The sequence below is a fragment of the Vanessa tameamea genome, chromosome 10 (assembly GCF_037043105.1).
Source record: "Vanessa tameamea isolate UH-Manoa-2023 chromosome 10, ilVanTame1 primary haplotype, whole genome shotgun sequence".
NCBI classification, from domain to species: Eukaryota; Metazoa; Arthropoda; class Insecta; order Lepidoptera; family Nymphalidae; genus Vanessa; species Vanessa tameamea.
The window spans coordinates 3,828,518-3,850,931 of NC_087318.1; the positions used below are offsets into that span (position 1 = coordinate 3,828,518).

A 22,414-nucleotide genomic window follows, 5' to 3' on the forward strand; every position below is an offset into this window, starting at 1 on the left:
TTTAATTATGCGCATAGAATTGTCAGCGCTCCACTTAATTTGATTGCGACTGACACCTATGCAAATGATACGTTACGACTAATTGAATATCTCTGTACTGTGGGGACTATAAATGACTTTAGAACCCAAGTTATAGCGCCTTATAAATCAATATATAGATACCTATATCATAGTTTGCTGCCGCGACGTTAACATTTCTAGATCCAGAGTAATCCAAAGTTACACGATCTTATGATTTTTGCTTTATGATCAAAACAAGAATGTTAATAATTGGTACGTTTACTTAAAATAGTTTGTTAAACGACGATTCAAAAGAAATAATGTACAACAGAAATATTTTTAATAATTAATTATTTGCACGGTATGTTCAAAACAAACGTTCTATGTATTTTTTTAACCAAATTACCTACTACTTGGTGGTAGGACTTTTTGCAAGCCCGCCTGGGTTGATACTACCCACTCATAAAACTACCGCCAAACAGCAGTTCTCAGCATTCCAGTTTGAAGGGTGAGTGAGCTAGTCTAACCACAGGGACAAGGGACATAACTTCTTAGTTCCCAAGATTACTGACGCATTGGTGATGTAAGGAATGGTTAATATTTCTTACAGCGTCATTGTCTATGGGCTCTAGTGACTACTTACTCTCAGGTATCCAATTTACTCATCTAACTAGGTTTATCATTAAAAAAGAATATCAGGGCGACGAATAAATATAAGGTGATTATTTTTTATACCCATATTTTAAATATAAATACACAAATGAAAAACGTAAATTGAAACAAAACATTTATTAGAAAACGTATCGATTTTGTTATTCATATGTAATCAATTAATTATCATCGCATTACCTGTCTCCTCTTTCTCACTCACGTGTATGGCATATAAATTGACACTAATTACATATTAGTCTTAAACATAACTATATGTTACTTGAGCGCATTGTATTTTTAATCCAATCAACATAGTTAGAGACTGATGTGTATACGCCTGGCCAGCCCTCCCTTCCGCATCCATATCCGAATGATACAACGGCAACGCTTTCCCAAACTCCTGTAGCAGATTTCCTCATAAGTGGACCGCCTGAATCTCCTCTACAAGCATCCTGGGCGAAGACTCCCCCGGCACATAACTGTCCATTAGTCAAATCGGCACCAAGTGATCTATACTTCGAAACGCACTCAGATTTGCTGAATATGGGCAAACCCAACTTTAGTTTGACTGGACTACTCTTTCCTGTAAAAAACATAATAATTCATATTAATTTTAGTACTTGTGACGTTTTAACATCTTATTATTTATTTAACTGGCATTTCAAAACTAAGGAACGAAAAAGATATGCAGGCGTCCTCTTACTAGCGTTTTTTCCAGACAACCTTTCAGTTAGGACATTTTAAAATTGAGATCAGAGTAAGTGGTTGTTTTTAAATAATTGGCATAAATGCCGATTACTTTATAAAAATATATGTATAAATATAGATGTCACGTTATTTGTTAAAATAAAATATATTATCCATTTGTTATAAATGAATACTTATTAAATTATAAGTGGATTTCTGATCGAATTGTTTCTATGTAAACGCACATGACCCTCACCGTCGGCCATTATTCGATAATAAGTTTTCTAAGAATCGTACTTGTTATGCGCAAAATCAATAACAACGAAACCTACCGTTTTCGGTTTTTCCCCAACCGGCCACAAATACGTCATTTCCGACATCTAAACGAAGATTATTTTCAACTAAACAAATCGGCTGGACATAAACTGTAAAAATATGAAAAATACATTTAAGTGATTATGGTTAACATTTACTTAAAATGTACATTAGATTATATTAATTTTTAAATCTTACATGTAAATGCTGCTCTTTTAGCGAGTCGAACAAGAGCTATGTCGTCTTTCCTGTTTTTATTTTTATCTGTAAATCCTGGGTTTGGATACGCTGAATGAACTAATATCTCTTGCACAGGGTCGGCGCAGGTATCAGACAGACAGTCTATATCCGATTGTAAGTCGTATTCACCAAGTCGGGCTGTGGTTCTAAAATAAAAATAGGTATTATGTTTATTTATAAAAAGAGCATTGAATTCACTTTTTCAGATGTTAATTATAATATTACGCGTCATGGATGACAATCAAAACTTTGATTTAAACACAAACTTAAGTGTAACAATAAAGTCTCTCCTCAGAAGCATTACATATTATCTAGCTCTAGAAGCTTCCAAATGGGAATTTAATTAGTTTCATAGCAGATGTTACCAACATAATAAAAATATTCAAAGATAAAATAAAAAAAGAAATTGTAGTTATTTTGTTGATGATAAATGCAATGATTTTATTGCTTCGTCAAGTAATAATTTATTTATTTATTTATTTATACTTTATTGCACCCAAACTTAAAACTAAAAATTACAATATTGAAACAAAAAGTTGCATGAGGTGCAATAGGCATAATTTATCTTCTAACAATCTACTTACAATCTTCCAACAGCATTTTCGATTTCACCAACGACACAATGTGCTGCCGTGAGGATGTAACGATGGTTGATCAACACTCCACCACATTGATATGTTAACGGGGCATTTTTGGCTAATACAAAAAAGAAAACATGGTTATATTATTATAATTGACAATAACACTCTTCAAATAAAAGTAAGTCCAAATTATTTTATATGATCCCAAGTATCAGAAAAACAATCCTCAGAGTTCTTCTTCATTCAAGAAGGAGCATGCTCATCATAGCTTACATAGTATAATTTGAGAATTATCGGATGTTGAGTCTAGGAATTTTATCCTATCCTAGAAAGATTTCCGCATCATCACACTTTTGCTCTTTACTCTTCTGAGTATGGGCCAAATAATAAAGTCAAATTATTCATTAAAAATCGGTACTTTTTCGCTAAATTCAGTAATATCTTTATCAATAACCGATAATATAAAATCAAAATCAAAATATACTTTATTCAAATAGGCTTTTAAAAGCACTTTTGAATCGTCATTTAACAAACTATTTTAAGTAAAGCTACCACCGGTTGGGAATGTAGGTTCTACCGAGAAGAACCGGCAAGAAACTCTGTAGTACTTACTAACTTACTGAATAAATAAAGATTACAACTACAAAAAAATGTTTCACGTTTGTGTATCAACGTTAAAATATAAGGAATATTTTTATTATGTTGTTTAATATTTGTATATAATATCAAGGAATAATTTTAACGTAGAAATAAGAAGTATTTAAAGTCACTTACGAGGTTGGTATCCCAATAACGCCATCCATGGAAACTCGTCCAGGTCAGTGATCTGTCCTCCGTATAAACGATCACCGTTCGTATCTATTCCACACTTGTCTCTTGGCATCGGATAGGAATCTTCTTCTTCCACTGGATCTTCACCACCTGACGGGCGAACAGGTCTTGAAGGAGGTCGTCGCTAAAATTTAATATTATTTTATTTATAAAGAATATACTGAGAATTCATCTTTATATTCAAATTTAGAGCTAAATGACTCTCTATCTATGTTTCAGCCAATTGAGTTGAAATTTGCTATCGTTGTTGGCTCTTGAAAGTTTCAAAGTTAAATAGGAACATCAACAAACAAAAAGCGCACGTGCAGTGCGAGTTTTGTCATCTAAATAAGCATTACAACACGTATTCGTAATACTCCTAAGCGGCTTGTCTGATTTGAAGGAAGAGACGACCGGGAACTAGGTGGTTCTTAGAAATATTTAACTTTTCTGGCAGCCGGTAGGTAGATTTGTTGCCGACATCCATATCTCCCATTCATTATTTTTAGGTTCACCCATAAGAGACATAAACTTATCTTTATTATACAGGTACGAAGTCCTGAAGGACAGCTGTCTGTTTATAATTATTTCTATTAAATATAATAAGGTGGCTCCTATAATTTCGTACTCACAGTAGTTGGTGCGCTTTGAGATTGAGAGGGTGTGGGTCCGCAGCAAACTCTCGGGACGTATCCTTCGAAACCACATTGCGATTGTCTTAGGAAATTGACCATTTCACTTTTAAGCGGTCTTTGCTCAAACGCTGTAAGCAGCTGCGGGCAATCGTAGATCGATACGCATTGGCTTCTTGCACCGAGAGGCGTTACACAACCATCTGATACTGAAAATTAAAAAATAGATGTGTCTATTGCCCATAATTATATCCTATGATCCTAACAGAATTCAGTCAGTTATTCTCAACCGAGAATAGCTAACTATATAGGAAATTGAATTGCTTTGTGCAAGGTCGACTGGGCAGCCCACCATCATATTTTCTACCGCCAAGCTTAGAATAGTTGTTACCCGGTTTGAATGGTTAGTGAGCCAATGCACAAGGGACATTACATCTGGCACAAGAGAAATAACATCTCAGTTTCCAAGGTAGATGGCAAATTGGCGAAATAAGAAATTAAAAAAAATGTGCTGAAGTCTAAGTCTATAGGCAGTGGGGCCCACTTACTATCAAGAAAGACTAAATGTGCTTTCCGAGGTATGCTAGTGTTAACACAGTTTCTTGAGATCTGCAACCATACATATATATCAATATATATACAGAGGTAGGTACATAATACATAATCCTAACATTCCACGTGACGTACCATCTTGGCAGCCTCATTATCAAATTTGCATTTACAATCAATAAAATTGTAACCGATCGTTATCACAATGCACTGACACGATTATATCTGTGAATGATTTATGTCATTCTTAAAACCAGACAAGTTATAACAATAACTTTAAGGTCTGTAAATTTCCAACTGCTGGTCAAGGGTCTGCTCTCTCCTCTTTAGAATAAGGTTTGAAGCTTATACCAGCGCGTCGCTCCAATACTGATTGGTGCATTAAAATGTGGAAGATTTTAATCTGTCACAGATTTTCTTCGCTGCCGAATATGAGATAAATTATAAACACAAATTTAGCACGAAAATTTTCAGTGATGCTTTCCCAGATTTGAGGCCGTGCACTTTGATTAAGATCTGCGTGTTCCTATCCACTCAAAATTAGGCTTATTATTTAGCATTTATTATTTGAAAAAATAAATCAAACGAAATGTATTTATTATTATATAATATAATTGTCACAAATGACAATATTATATATTATATGCAGGAAATGAATATACCTTGTACAAGATAGCTTGATCTTTTTGACAGATGTAAATTGTTCTTTTATTTTCTCAATTTAATGATTTTAAAAATTGTAAATATATTTAAAAAAATACATATAATACAAAAGTTCCTAAAGCATCAAGCGTTATCCGAAAATTTTAAGACTTTTTCTATTATATATTATTGTTTCAAAGTAAAATTTAAATAGAAACACTGAAAATAATAGACGCTTGTACAATGTTACGGTCGGACGGTAGGGACACGAATAACAGGCAGTAACTGCTGCAAATATCGATTACAAAAATCCTTATTAAAAATCATTGTTAAGTTATTGTTACGAACGGGCGTCCTTTTGGTTGGGGTCTCTTTAGCTAGTGGTTGGGATATCTTTAGCTAGTATAACTCTTTTTAGATAAATAAGTAAAAAAAATTGAATTCTAATTTGAATTACGCATTCCATCGTTCCATGGACTGTTATATATGTTATATTTTTTGTTTCTCATCACTAACCGTCTGTCAAAAAGATCAAGCTAACTTGAACTGGGTATAATAATAATAATTTTACAATAAAATCAATAACAAAGAAATCAGAATACAAAATACTCTGTAATCGTAAGTCGACTTTTTATTTTAATCAACGCTTTTTATAAGGCCGTTCGTTGCGTCACGTTAGTTGTTAGAATGTTATAAGAACGTTTTTCCTCAAATATCTTATATATGAGCAAACAACACAAATTTAATCATTGAAAATATATTCACTATTCAAAACACCGTATTGTATTAATAAAAAATAGTACTATTTAATTGTCTATGCAGTTAATCACTTGGTACATTATTGTTGTTCCGTCATTTTTAATTAAGTCACGCGTAATTATAGTATTTTATAAAAATATCATAGTAAATTATAAAGCGATGTTAATCTTCGAAAAAAACCTAGCTTGAGTCAAGATTATTTTGATTATGAATAAACATACATCTTTGTATAACATAAATATTCATTGAATTATATTTTGAACAGTGAAAATAAATATAATCCTAATGACAAAACGATAGAAATGTGATTCTAAGAGTGATAAGAATCTGATTCTTAAGCTTGAACAGTAATCTGAGTGTTGCCATAACAAAAATGTTATCAAATTAAAACAACATTTTTAAAAACAAGCTACTACTTAAGAAATTTACTAAAACATTAAAAATTCATTATGCACTATCATCATTAACAAAATGTGTTCAAAATTTCAGCTCAAACGCTCGTATTGAACTGGTTTTAAAATAACGTGAATTAATACAAGCACACTAATATGTGAAACTATATAAAAACTTTATATGTAAAGATATATATATATCAAATACGATATGCACGAAATAGCACAAAAAAAACATAAGTTCTTCATTTGAGTAGATCATTTAAAGATAAGGAAAATGATACTTCGGATTAGACTTTTACATTTGTCTGCGTTATACGTCCATTCTACAGAAATATTAATGTGTGTTTATATAGGTTATGTGTGTGTGGATGACGATGGACTTTTGAAATAAACATTTATGCATATCTTGTTGTATACTCGAATCTTGAATTGGTCAATACAAGGAAAATATATTTAATATTGTATTTGTTGATATAATATTGTATATTGAGATTCGGGTACTACAAATAATAAAAAGTTACTAAACAACAAACAATGACCTGGTATAAAACTTTTACAGGATAAAATATATTATATTGATGTATAAGGAAAATCAACAAGCAAAGTGTTCCTGCTATTTTTAACGGACACAGAAACGAAACTTAATACATATAAGTATTAAAACCATAATAACATAAAACGACTCTCATAATCTAATGATTGATCTTTAACCTCACAATAAGATAAAGAACACTTCAAGTTGAAAATACGTAACCAATGTTAAACGAATATCCGCATATCCTCGTTTTATAAACACGTATTAAAGACACTTAAATAAAAACACGGTATTTTATAAATTATTAAATAAAACTTACATGCAATTGTAAAAAGCATCGCTAAACCAAATGTTACAACTAGACACTTCATTTTGATTATTTATTCACACAATTCTCTGAAACAATTTTAAAATCACAGAAGTTTGATCATCACTAGAACCAGTGTCATGAACGCTAAATTATAAATGACTTAAACTTGACGAGATCACTTGTGCGTCCGCTTTACTATACTGGATCTTAAAGGTCAACCTCTGTTTATATATATATGTTATAATATCAACGTATCTGAGTACAGTTAGCGTTTAAAATTGTTATAAGAATATGTTAAGATTTTTTTTTCTTATTACATACATAATTCATTTTCCTATTATTAAAAAGATACAGAACGCAATTACTAGTATATGGGGTATTTCGAGTATTTTTGTTACGACACGACAAGTAAATGTTTAAGTTAAATGATTTTTATTGAATGAAAAAAATAATTTCTTGTGTTAAATATGAAATAGAACGAAAGAGAATTAATTTTGTGTTACTATAAATATATTTTTAGTAGTAAAATATTTTCCTTGAATTCATCAACTCGTACAATAATGTAACTTTAGTTTCGTTTAAAAAAAATTAGAATAACCGCTTTGTTTTTATTAAAAATGACATTCACATTAATTCTGTTGTTTTATAAAATATATATGTTTTTCTTGACGACTGTACTCCTACTGACTCAGTGCGTCATCCTCGGATTTACCAGTTTCTGTTATAGTGTAATAAGAATTAGGAATACACAAAATTGTTTAAGAATAACAAACAATATGGTTACCTTAAGCATCAAGAATATAATATCACGTTAATTAGAATATAATGTCAGCATCAAAGCATCAATTAACTTGATGATCTTAGCAATAAAGTATGACTTTAAAATTTGTTTTTTTTTACGTTTTCCTAGTTTTATCAAAATAAACTTACGTCACATTTATTTGGATTCTGGTAACGTTGCATTATTATAATTATATGTTTTAAATAATGTGTCGTTTGATCCTCGACATTAAAGAAGACGCGAATGAACTTGGACCAAATGTGTTATATGTCGCAATTTATATATATTTTTTTATTTACAAATTTAATCAGTTTTAACGAATCATATTTTGCGATTTAATTAAAATATACCCTCTCACTCATAGGTATTTCCATCATATGATGGAAAGATTTAAGCCGAAGTATACAGGTTTTTGTAAAAGTTAGTTAGTTGACTTACTTTGTACAAATAGTAAAAAGTTAAATTTATGACTTTTTTATATGATTCGTATGAAATCATACTGTAGGTGACATTTTGTGATATACCTATATTATTTATATCTGCATTTGCTTTGCTTGTAAATGAAACGTGTATAATTCTTGATCAGGAAACGATCTTTGCTAAATATTTTTAAGTAAGTAAATGTTTTAGCTCGAAATGAATTATGAACCTATTGTGGAATAGTCGTATCCAGTGTAAAATATAAAGATCCCATTAAACGTTTAAAGCTGATCATTTTATAATTTGGCACTTATTTCTTTTTTTAAATTGCATGCATTTTATCAATAACGTCACCCTTTCTGGTGCGAATATCGTAAATCAGCACCTTGTCGCCATTTCGCTAATCGACCCAGTGCCCAATCAGGCAATTCGGTTAAAAGTAGGACGCAATTTCCTTCGCAATTCGCTTAAGGATTAACCTCATTAACTTTCATGTCTCGTCTGCTAATTGTGTTCGGCTCCCCAATTCCTGACGTCATTTGATTATACACTCGTTATGGGAGAAAATAGTATTGGCGATAAATAGTACCCGCATAATCCGGGCGTGATTCGGATAGCGTATGAGGGACACTGTTGATAAGAAGTACGACTTTTAAATCCGAATGGTATTATAAAGACGGCAGTGGCTTTCGGGGACTGGTAAAAACATATGTAAACATTTAAATTGATAGTAGGTAAGTGGTGGTAGTGGTGGAGGTGGTGAACGGTCAATGGACCACCAACATAATAATCTATGTACTTTGTCCTTATAATAACTCAGACCCAGCCAAACCGATAGAAATAAAACGTACTGCTGTTTAGCGTTGAAAAGCGTTGAAATGACTACGCAAACCCCTACTACCAAGTACTTCTTTGCTTTACCGTGTGAGAGTTAACTTGCACACGCAAAATAAATATAATAATTGAATTAACGAAACTTCATATTATTTATTTTTTTTATTTTACTCCGTATTTATTGAGTGTTTTTTTTTTAAAATAATTATTCACCAATTTCATTGTTTTACATCTGTAAAGCGCCACATAACGGGCACATTATTTAAAAAGTTGATGTTGATCAAATCGTAAATTGTAATATATTTCATAACGTAAACATTCACTAACTTAAAAATGTAATATATAATATGTTACTGTAAAAGCTCGAACTAAGGTAAATCTTAAGATTTTCCAGTATAACCTAAGATTTACCGACATGTGTTGGTAAATGTAAGTATTTATTATAAAGGAACGAAATTTCGGACTTTTACCATTCCAACCTAACCTAACATGTAAATCCTAAGATTTACCAAGTGAATGATGGTAAAAGTTCGAATCGCATAGTTTTATGGACATTTACCATTCATAATTGGTAAATCTTAGGTTTTGCTGGAAAATCTTAAGATTTACCGTAGTTCGAGCTTTTACAGTAACATATACCTATAGTATTGTTCAGTGAATTATTTTTATTTTACTTACATACTATAATGCATAAAGTACTTTTAAATAATCAATAATCAGAATGGCTTGGCAAATCGTACTATTGTAACTAAAGCACGTATTCAATCGAATGTTCGGACGGAGTCGGGCCACTATGGGACTATTGTGAACTCATACGTTAAATAATCACGCCTTGTCGATTTATTAAAAACTGGGTAAATATAAATTTATAAACATTATATATTTTTTTCTATTTCTTTAAGCAGGCTGTTATATTTATTATTAATATAAGTCATTATTAAATTAGATATAAAGCGGGTTGGGCATGTTGGTAAAGAAAAATCAACAACCGACCTACAAGGAAAAAACCGTCAAGAAAAGAGCGTACTCCTTCCTTAAAGGCTGGCAACTCACCTGCAAACCCCCCGGTTTTGCAGAGTTCCAAAATCCTTGATTAGAATCTATCCGGCGACTTCGATCGAGCGAACTGCAATTGCAATTTTTTAGTAAATTGCTGTTATAAATGAGAGTATTTATATTTCCTAGTTAAATAATCGCCTAGCATGTTTCCCGAATTAGTGACAACTACTTTATTATTAAATTATATAAAATATATGGACTTTATTTGAGATTGTTTTATGGAATGTTAGCGTGTAACCCTAGCCTCCAATACGGTGTTACATCATAGGATGTAATTAATTATATCACATTAATACATAATATAATGATTATAATCGAAACTATTTATTTTACATTATTATGTACTTATAAAATTATTGTTGTAATTAGTTGTTAACTTTATTAATATTATTTTATGTGGCATGCTATTTAAGACTGGCATAAATATAGATGTTCTTTATTTTTAAAAAAATAATTACATGATTGCGAGGGATTATAAAATATAGATATTGGACCATTATTATAAAACATGGTTTTATTTTGTCATCTTAAACTACTGAAATTACAGGATGTTAAATATGTGATGATGACTCCTGACGAGCCTCCGCCTTTCAATCGCGGCTGCCATTCTCAATGAACAATAGCCTAAAGTACGACAGGTGTCATAATGCTCGAGTGCGCAAACACACTCAGGTGCACTCTCTATTCCCTCACACTCATAATCCAATGGGATGGCAATCCTGCATGATCGGCGCAATTCAGACGCAAAACCAAAGGTCTCATCTACTTTTCGAGCGGCAAGGGTTTTCACCAAATAACTTTATATTGGGCCAACCAGTTTGAACCCAAAACCTCAACATCTGAATTGTCCTGAGTCACTAGAACAACAAGATAGTCACAATATTTATAATATTATGAAATACGTCATGATTTTTTTTATATGTTATAATCGTTCGTTGTAAAAAGGGTATATACATTTCCACCTGTATAAGATCTTTATTTGTCATAATTGTAACTTTTCTAGTAAAGGAAAAGGTGATTCCTCTAAATGTCTCATCACGTATGACAAACTTCACGTGTCACATTCAAGACTTAACGTTATGTTTAGAAAGGGAATATATGTATAATAAACGTTTATTATTTGAAAAATATTATTAATTTAAATTAACATTAAAAAAAATAATAATAATATTGTCACTGTTACGTTAATATAACGAAATTCGAATACGTGTATTTAAGAATAGACCTCTATCAGCTGTACCGGGGAGATGTCATGATAAATTGGCGATTGGAGGCACTTGAGAGGTTGTGGCCTCTCGGACTGTCTCGAAGGCTTACTCAAATAATTCAAGTAATACCTGACTAAATAATACTTTACCTTATCTTGCATTATTTGTGATAAATAATATATTATTTTTGTATGTTGTTCGTTACTGAAACATAATTAGAAATCATTTAAACAGAATTTAGAATTAATTTTGTGTTTGTATATATATCAGTATTATAATTAAGTATCTTTCTAAAAATGTACGAGTGCATGCTATTTATAAAAGGAAAAGTCGTTATTATTATTTTAACAATATTAATGTGCGTACATTACTGTTAAAGTTATTCGACATATTAGTGCAATCAAAAGATAATATTTTATTTAATATTGGAATAATATACACAAAGGATTGAAGCGTTTCGAAAATATATTTTGATGCATTATAAAACAGTTAGGTTTCCATGCCCAATATATATAGTACAGGAGATATCGTTGCATTTTTGTTATTGATTTAATATAACTCATTTTGTTATAAAAACTACTTTACATATTTACAAGCAAAGTTTTCTTGCTTACATTACGCTTAAAAAAAGCTTTGGATAAGGGATAATATTGAAATATCGAAGTATTGGAGCTTAGCATCCTACGAGGTGTCAAGCTGTTATCGATGGCTCCTAAATATTATTTATGATAGTTCAGTAGCCAACGCTATTTACACCGGGTTACATCGCTGATTTATTACTCGTATATAATATTTTTATATGCATAATATATATTTTTTTGTTTAAAAATACACTGAAAAAAATATTTAACATTTTCTTTATTTCTGTACCGTTATTAGTCACTACGGTGTGTGTGTGCGCGTGTTCTTGTGTGTGTTTTTGTACATTTCAGAAAACTAGTAACAGGAGTAACAATAGGTACTACATTTTTGGTTAATTAATATTACTACTTAACCTCAATAATTAATAAACATTCCTTGGTTCTCATCTCATTGAATTTTATCGTTGAACATTATAAAACAGAAAGACTACCAAATTTTGAATGTGTATTGTATAATATGATAAAAATTAAAGATTATTTAATTTTTAAAATATATAGTAACACATGTACATATAAACTAAGTACTAGGTAGAAGGTATTGCGATTCAACGACGAAATGCCGGTAGCATTCTTGCCACGATTCCACGCGGGCAAGATTTGTACAGTAAGTATTTTTAATTCATAGTTTTATATAGTTAAGGCCTTTATGTTATGTTCATGTTAATAATTCTTATATCAATGTAATTATAATAGTTGTATATATAGTATATCAGTATAACTAGCTAGTATAATTACAGTTTAATATAGTTTTAATTACATATGGGTAGGTATATATTTAGTTATACTGAACGATATTTTTCATTCTACTCAGATTTCTAGAAGTCTAGAAACCCAAAGTCAAACTTTTTTCAAAAATATTTTATAATATAGACTTTTATAGGTCACAGATAAAACAATTTTCATCTGAATTATTTCATTAATTTTTATTTCAACGTAATACTAACTGATTTGAATGACTTCTCCTGCCTTAATTTATTTATTTATTTATTGGAAAAGTTACACCATCAATTTATCACTAAGCACTTAAAATTAATATCTGACTTGGGTAACATACAAAGTGATACGTCTTTAAAGGTGTAAACAACATTGACCTTCAAAAATATTTTTGATAGGAAACTATATAAGCCAAACTAACCTACCTATATAAAATATAAAAATAAATTTTAAAAACTAAATAATAATTGAAATTAAGATAACAAAGAAAAAATACCGTACTGATGAATATAAAAGCAAATAAATGTAAAAGTAAATAATCGTTACTGCTCTGCACCGTAGATCGTATTGTGTTGTGTGGTGCGTATCTTATGTCATTCATTAAGTTTCTGTCTAATGCAAAACATTTTAAACGATCAATAAAATCAAACATGTAGGTACTGCCTGATATAAGCATAAAATTAAACAAACTCCTCAACTTCCAAAGTATTAATTGATGAAAATTTTTAGGATAAAAAAAAGCATCTAAGCTTTAAAACATCTAATGATTTAAAGGCATCCTGGTGATCGAAAGGCTGCTTCATTTTTGTCCAAGACAATCAGAAATAAGATTCAACGTGAATACTAATAGTATTCTTGGAAACATTCCACGGGATATGGTAAACATTTTTATATGTATATACGTATTTGAATTCACAGTTGAATTAATTCTCATTTAAATAAATTACAATGAGATCCACAGGATTTAAATCTCAATATATCTATGTCCAAAGTAATCTATATATACATTATTATTTCTGATATACAATATTGTAATATCAGAATCCACAATGAGATGGTATTTTATATAGTATATTGAAAGATAATTAATATCACTTGTTTATTTATTTATAAGATAGGACTTATTCTCTGTAAACAGTATGTAGAAAAAGATTTATTACATAAATATTATTCTAGCTTTATAAATCAAAAAAAAATTCATAGATTTCAATGTAATTGAATATTATTTTGAATTTTATGGAATATTTTTTTTTATAGTTCAGTTAAAAAATTGGTGTATAATTTTTAATATAATAACTACAACTTACAAAGTTTATAAACTCGTAAAACTAGACATATGTATGTACGTCTTCTAAACAGCGCCGTTATAGCATCAATAGTTTCAAGAGAAATGAATTATACTAAACCAACCTGGAGATATGAACCTTATTGAAAGAAAAAGAACCATAAAAAGTATCTAACAACCAGAAATAGGCAACGAGTTAATTATAGATAACAAAAATGTTTACTTTATTTTTGTTAACAATGAATTCCACTACGTACAAACTACATACGGTATAAATGATCCAAAAAATCAATAAAGGTAACAATGAAAATACCAGCCAATCGAAAGCAAATAGAACACTGGAAGGGCTACAGACAGGACTGGGTTAGTCCAAAACCACCTATTATTTAACCGACACATCACATACGTTATATGTACGGTTGTCCTGTTGAAGGATGCGTGAGTTTGTTGGTAAAATTTACTAGTAATCTTTTTACTTGCCTGCATTTAATTAATAAAAAATACATTAATTGAATTACATATGTGTATGTATATATATGTTGTGTAACTATAAAAAAAAAAGTTAAAAAATGTAATTTAAACAGGTTTTTTTCTTATAATGGTCCATGTCAACAGATGACTGCGTTTCTTGAATAGCAGCAAGAAATCCAAAAATGTGTCTAAGATATATTTAAATCGTAAAAAAAAACATTCGCCTCACGAAGAACGACTAAATCTGTAATTGGAAAACCCGCACAGCCTAATGAGCGCGGTTTGAATGAGTCTCGCTAAAAGGTTTTTTCAGAGAGCTCGTATATTGATACAAATGACCGAACTCGTGGATCGAACAGTGCGATAAATCAAGGGTAAAGGCCGAGAGATACGCTCTTGTTTGTACGGTGTAATAAACGACTACTATTCCAGATCATTTTTGTAATCAAGTTGTTTTGGTTAAGAATCTATTGTGAGTAATAAAGAGGTATCACATAAGATTCCAATTTATATATATTTATATATTAACATAAGATGAGTCATTGTATTGATTGGATCACCTATTTACAATTGGCGTGCTATGATTAAAAGCAGTCTCATCTCTATGTCAATAAAATTTACATTCAACTTACAATGTACTTATTTCCAAGACATTGCAGTAATTTAATAAGTAATTAAGAAAATTAACGTTGTAATATAATATTATTTACATACAAAACTGTAATATAAGATTTTTGATTTTAATACACTTGATGTTAAAACAATGTGACCTCCTGACGTAATGTGGCCACTTTTCCACTGTCACAAATCTCAATAGAGACTGGCAAACTGCGCGAAACATATTATAGCACACAAGTGTGTGCTCAAATACAGGTCCATAATAAAATATCCGAAAGTATAATATAATGATACGAGAACAATGTTTATTTATCATCAAAGGAATGTGCTGCTGTCATAATAGCATCAACCGTAGAGCGAATTCCGACCAACCGCAATACTAGTAAATATAAATGAACGAAATAAATTCATATTTGAGATTTATACATTTGTTTATTAATTTTAACATATAAATACTAATTATATTAATTTACCGAAATTGGCTTTTCATATAATTTTGATCACTTTATACATATTTTTTATTTAATTATAATTTATTTTATTTACTTTGCAATCGCATTTTTTTCATTTATTATATGTATAAAATATATTACTAAGTGTATATCTAAGCTACTTTCCCAAAATACGTTATGCCATTATTCATTGTTTTAGAAATATGTTTTTGGTAAATTTCTATGCATTAACTCCTCACTCATATGTAATGCAAGTCTTATTAATTGCCTATGAATTCTTTTTCGGAGCCCCTTTGAAAGACTCGACTTTTTTTCACACAAAAACTATTGCATTGTTTATTTCCGGAACCTGGAAATAATAATTATACTCGCTAACATATTGTAAATTAGATAACCAGTGTCCACCCATTTCTATTTCAACTACTATTAACAATTATTGTTTTGCTTGCATTCCTTGTAAGACCAATTCTTTTTTGTTACTCAATTTCTAAACTCATACAATAATTTTGGATTAAAAATGGAAAATAATTTTGGAATATAATGACTTATTCGACTGATAACTGTAAAATAATATATATTTATAACCTTTCCTTAAATAACAATATAACCTATTGTTCATCTTGGACGATTTTCATAAAACATTTGAAAATCTTTTCGAATAGTCATATGTTTTACATCGATTTTTTAAAAGTTAGGTTAACAATATATTTCAAATGTTTTAATAATGCATATTTTAAGAGCTTTCGAGGAATTCGGTTTCAGTGAGTCGGTTTTATTATTTATGAAAGCGGAACGTTCAACAAAATGCAAATTAAATATATTCGCTTGCCTCTCAGACGACGTCACATAATCCGATAGCAAAGTTTTAATGTAGAAAAATAAACTACACTGTAATGCGTGTGTTTTCAAGTAAATATTTGCCGTACAAATTTTCAATTCGAAGTGTATTGAGAGGTGGGCGACGGAAATAGAAATCATTATTTAATGTCAATGTTTAACTAAGTTCGTTCCCGGTTCGTCCCGCAAATGGGCCGGTAATGATCGCCTCCGCTTCGACCCCGCAGACCAATATCGAAAAGCAAATTAACTGTACTTCTTCATTCAAGCCAATTTATTTGAAACAAACTTTATTTCTTGAAAGGTCTTATAAGAAATTTATGCTAAGAGAAAAATATTGTGATGTCTTTTTTTAAATTTTAAATCTTTTTAGAAAACGAGAAAATGTATTTATTTGAAATGAAGAAAAATCTAATATTAATATCACAAAAATAAAACCTAAAGATTTTATTTTAAAATGGCGTCCGTATAATTATCATTATAAACAATTAAATTGTTCAAAAAAAAGAACTACAAAAATAAATCCAGCTGTTTTCTTAAATATTAATGATATAAATTATAATGAATACGTACTTTCAAAAATTCAATTAAGATGTAAAACAAAATTGATTCAATATTATAAATATAAAAAAATCATTTGATTACATTTATATCCTTACAAACCAATCTATTTAAGCATTTCTAAAGTAACAAAAATGTATATCCGAACCCTTAATGAAATGGGGACTTAATTTAAAAACCATTCCGTCTTTTATCGAGATCAGTCAATTCATGCTTAGAGTTTACAAAATAAAAATAAAGACCATCTTATAAAGGAGTTTATTTAATATCATATGAGTTTGGGACATCAAAAGTCACATCAAGAAAGATATTGAAGTTTGTTGATTGTTAACGACGCTCGCCGCGAATCGGAAAATCGATTGCATATGTTACTGTAAAAGCTCGAACTACGGTAAATCTTAAGATTTTCCAGTAAAACCTAAGATTTACCGATTATGAATGGTAAATGTCCATAAAACTTTGGGATTCGAACTTTTACCATCATTCACTTCCTAAATCTTAGGATTTACATGTTAGTTTAGGTTGGAATGGTAAAAGTCCGAAAAAGTCGTCTCTTTATAATAAATACTTACATTTACCAACTCATGTTGTTAAATCTTAGGTTTTACTCGAAAATAATAAGATTTACCTTAGTTCGAGCTTTTACAGTAACACATATAATACTCGTTCTCGCTCACGGCTTCGCTCGCTTTTTAGAAGTTTGTCGTCAGATGTTAGGCATAAAAATTATAATTATTGTTTTTGTCCTTCCATGGAGCTCAAGCTTGCTTTATACCAAATTTTATCAAATTCGATTCTTTGGTTTGATCCTGAAAGAGCAACAGACAGACAGACAGACAGAGTTACTTTCGCTTTATAATATTAGTATAAATGACCAAAGATGTTATGTCCCGTTTGCCTGTACTTATACTGGCACACTCAGCCTTTAAACCTAAACACAACAAAAATAAATATTTATGCTTGGCGGTAAAATGCGTGATGACAGAGTGATACTTACTCAGACAGATGATTAATGCAACTACATAAAGCTCAAAAAACAAATAAAGAAAATAAAATAAAAATTATTATAATTTTAAATTATAAATTTTAAAGGATATTGTAATGATTAAATTCTATCATTTATAGAGATGCGCCTCCGTTTTTTAGATAAGCCCCTTTGAGATATGAACCCAACCCAAACATTTTTCAAAGCTTATAAAGACATGTACCCTGCAAAACAAAGGCATTATCCAATTACTTCAGACACCAGGTGCGAGGTCGACAATTAAAACAGGATATTACATTGAGGGACATTTTGGTACCGTCTCTTTACTTTATAGTAACATAAAGAAAGTTAACACTCTAAAGTCAACGTAAATCGCTTATACGGACGTGTGTGCTCCAAGACATAAAATGGAATTAATAAGGCCATTTCGACGAGCGATTTGGCAGACTGATAGCCAATCTTATAGTCAAGCATACTGTTAAAAGACTCGACGATATTGAAATCGATTCTGGGTACTGTATCAATAAAACACAGTTTATTTAAAAAGTGATGGTGATATATGAAAATTGTACTTTACTTTTTTACTAGTGGTAACGTTTTGTTTCAGCCGACTGGGTACCATCAACACAACAGTGCGAATTTTTGTCACAATTTCTATATATCGCTCAACAGCAGCGCTCGCCCGTAATGTAAGGATCTAAGATTCGATTTTGAGTATCACGTAACGTCGCCTCTATACTTCTTCTCTTGCTAATTTTATCAATAGAGGTTGCATACTATAAAGCTTAGTTTTTCTCACTCACTTATGTAATGCTTGAATCCAAACTGTTACAGGTGGTGATTCACCTGTGAGGGGCCGCCCTAATACATCGGGCCTTTATACATACGTGGATATGACCATTTTTTCGTTACCTACAATTAGTAAAACTAAGATCCTGTTCTTTTTTCATCATAATTTAAAAGTAATAAATTTTAATCTTAAATTTACAGAATATACACAAATAATATTGTGATATTATATGTTTTTGTTTATAATACAGTGGTATTCATTCTAAATACGGAATACTAGTCGAATATTAACACCATTTAATTTGTACGATTAATAATACTTTATGAAATAAGGTAAAAACCTGAAACCGGTATTAAGACGGTATACAGCATGTATCAAAAACAGATTAAAATACATTATACACAAAAATGTTTTTTGCCTTAAGCAAATTCCTAGGCGTTATGTTTTCTGCTAAGATGTAAATCTTACGCTTAAGGATATTTAAGTATTCACTTTTATAGTCACTGACTATAAAAGTAAAAAGAACGTAAACTCACCCTATATTCGATACGTCAGTAAATTCCAACACTTAGATTTGGCTATCAAAGCTTGGAGCACTCAAAAATCCATTTGAAAAATATACATTTTATACCTTCATAGCGAGATCCATAAGAGAATTGGCCATTTGAAAAGGGGTGCGTTTATTTGGCCCTCATTCAAATAGCTCCCTTCATCGTTAAAATCTAAGGTGTTATTACAATAACGACCAGAAGTAAGGGTTATATTCTAATGTCGACTTTACGTCTCTTCACGGCCGATATTAGCTATAAAGTTATGTCATATCATTGTGCCACAAACATTGTCTGTGATATAACTGCTTCGTGGTTAGTTTTAATCGCATGTCGTAACAATTTATAATCACAATAATAATTTAATTCTGGTTAGAGTTCGAGATGAGGATCAAAACATGATATTAGTGTTTACGCTTAACACACATTTGCATTTACATAAACGATATCGCATTTGTTGTTATTGCTGTTTTATTTAAAATCCGGACAACTAAGTCCTATGAATGTGTTTTATATTTATAATATTTTTAGTAATTCATTGTGTCGTAATAGCTATTTCATATTTAGAATCAACAATGTTTAAACGTAATTACAATTGACAATAATTATTTTGATAAGAGACTGTTATGACGTAATAAATAAACAATAATTTAAGAACAGATAACAACACTTAATAATATTTTTGACACATATAAATGGCTAGTACTTGGATAGGAGAAGATATTAAGCTGTATGCTATGGACTATATTTTATGAAGCGCCTGTTTTATTATATAAAGCAAAGTAGCAGCGCAGAGAAAGGATGATGTCATCTTGCAGGGGCTGAGGGGTGACGTCATACGCTCTTACCCCTGCCGCGAAAGTAAGTTAGCGGGTCAAACTGGAAATTACAGCATTATTATGATTTATCATCATGTTTGCTTTTGTTACGTAAGTACTTTCGTTTACTTTTTGTACTGTATTTTTTTTCATACAATTTTATCTTATCTGCATTAATATGAACTCTATTTCCCTGAAAATCAAATCAATAATTACTGTCTGTACCAAGATATAAAAAATAAGTGTAAATGATGACATCTTTACAAAATTTCGGCTATGACTGTCAATCTTTAAATACCGACAAAATAATTCATCACGACCAGAAATAGTTTTGGAGCAACAGCAGAATCAGTGGCTTTAGTTGCTTTCGCTTACTGTATCCGTACTGGCACTTCTTGAAAGAAAAACCTAATAAAATTCCCGGAATTTCAATCCAAGATCTCGGGAACGACACCCTTATAAGCTAGCTGCTAATCAAAACATTACACAAAATCGCAAGTCGAATTGGATTCAATAAATAATATTACATGTATCATTAAAGTAATTTGAACATCGTATAACCTTTAACTATTTTTTTTTTTGTTTTGAATAATGAATTAACTCGGTAACACGCACATTTATCACACAAAGAGTAAAATTTCACTCACTTTAACAAGATGTATCCCAAATAAATAACGACACACTCTCTATAACGCCCTACTTAGCTGTATGTCTTTCGTACTTTATTCAATGGGGGGCTGCTACTGATAGCAAAACAGGACTTGCACTTTTTCGGTACTCATAAATTACGAAGCAAAAGGTTTCATATTTCTGATATTGTTATATTTGACATCGTGAGTCAAATTATTATTTTTTGACTCAAAATTTTATTATTTCCTGACAGAATATGAACATGCCGATGAAAAGAACGGACGAGAAGCAAATAGGATCTAATCTCGTTAATACTTTCAACCAAATCTTTGACCGGTAATTTTTCTAATAGATTTCCATCGCGTTTAAAAATGCAAACGCTTTGTTTGCGTCGAAAATTCAGCTTTAAAACGGTTACCTCAGGAATATATGGATTCTTATGTAAATATTGACCCTGATCTCATCACCGTTGTGAAAGAGCTTTCGTGCTGAGTATGATGATTTATTTGCTTATCGTATATCTGACTTCGGTAGGGCGAAAGTAATTTTTTAAATTTTCATCGCCTGCATGTGACGTAATATTACGACATTCGACATATTGCAAGGTGTGCTTTTTTATTTATTATCTGTTGCTTGATTGTCTATTATAGCGAACCTAAGGTTAAGTACCTTGACCATTTATGTCATATTTTTTATGACTATATTGGGCAAGAACACGAACAAACTGATTAATACAAATGCTAACTGATATACATAATGTAAAAGTATAAGATTATATAAATACATATATAAATGTAAAGAAACAGAAAATTAGATTTGTATATGAGAAACACACACATATGCACGCGTACACACACACAAACACACATATGCATGTATATATTATATACATATAACACATAAAATTCCTTACCACAGCCTCTTAGCTCGACATATTTTTGTAATTTTTTTCTTTATATTCTCTTAATATAAGTATTTAAACATATTATTGAAACTTAATAATAAGCCTAACAAATATCAGCACTGATTGTAAAAAGTCACTGGCCCCCTAAGATACGGGGTCTCCTACTTTAGGGGTACTTTGATGTGTGTATCATACTATAATTATATGTTCATATTTCTATAAATACATTAATATGATATCGAGTGCATGTATATAACTGGCCATTATTTGTTGAACTCAAATAAAGAATGAGATTCTCATTCATTTTTCGATTACAAGGAACCAATAAGCAAATAAAAAAAAAAAACGACCAACTAATGCGTACATGTCGCGAACACACAACGAAGAGTTTGTAAGTAACTGGAGATTTCGCCGTCCACTTCAAGTGACAAACGCTTGAGACTCCGAGAAACTTGTTAGAAAACTAAAAAGAACTCGTTGGGAAGATGTTAAGAGAGTCCCGGGCGAATCCCGACCGGGGCCTTCAGCCACTCGATTTAATTTACATCTTTGCTCGACTGTTCCAACTTTTAGAGTTCGACGAACCGACATTGTCGCCGATTTACTCAACTCAAACATCAACTAAATTGTTTTTAGTTTCATTAAAGTACTTCAACAAACCTTTTGTAATTCGTTGATTAATGTTTAAAGAACAATCTACGTTATACAATTTAAAAAATACTGACTGACACGGACAGCCTAAACCGATTGAT

At 30.6% G+C, this 22,414-nt stretch overlaps 1 protein-coding gene across 1 annotated transcript; it reads right to left on the minus strand.

Annotated features, from left to right (window-relative positions):
- Window positions 1–774: 774 nt before the first annotated feature.
- LOC113404344 (phenoloxidase-activating enzyme 1-like) lies at window positions 775–7,321 on the minus strand. Its single transcript, XM_026645214.2, has 7 exons — window positions 7,116–7,321; window positions 3,917–4,125; window positions 3,249–3,429; window positions 2,478–2,589; window positions 1,852–2,039; window positions 1,671–1,763; window positions 775–1,234 (listed from the first exon to the last, which is right to left on the minus strand). The coding sequence occupies exons 1-7, from the start codon at window positions 7,165–7,167 to the stop codon at window positions 921–923; spliced, it is 1,149 nt and encodes a 382-aa protein (XP_026500999.2). The 5' UTR covers window positions 7,168–7,321; the 3' UTR covers window positions 775–920.
- Window positions 7,322–22,414: the final 15,093 nt, after the last annotated feature.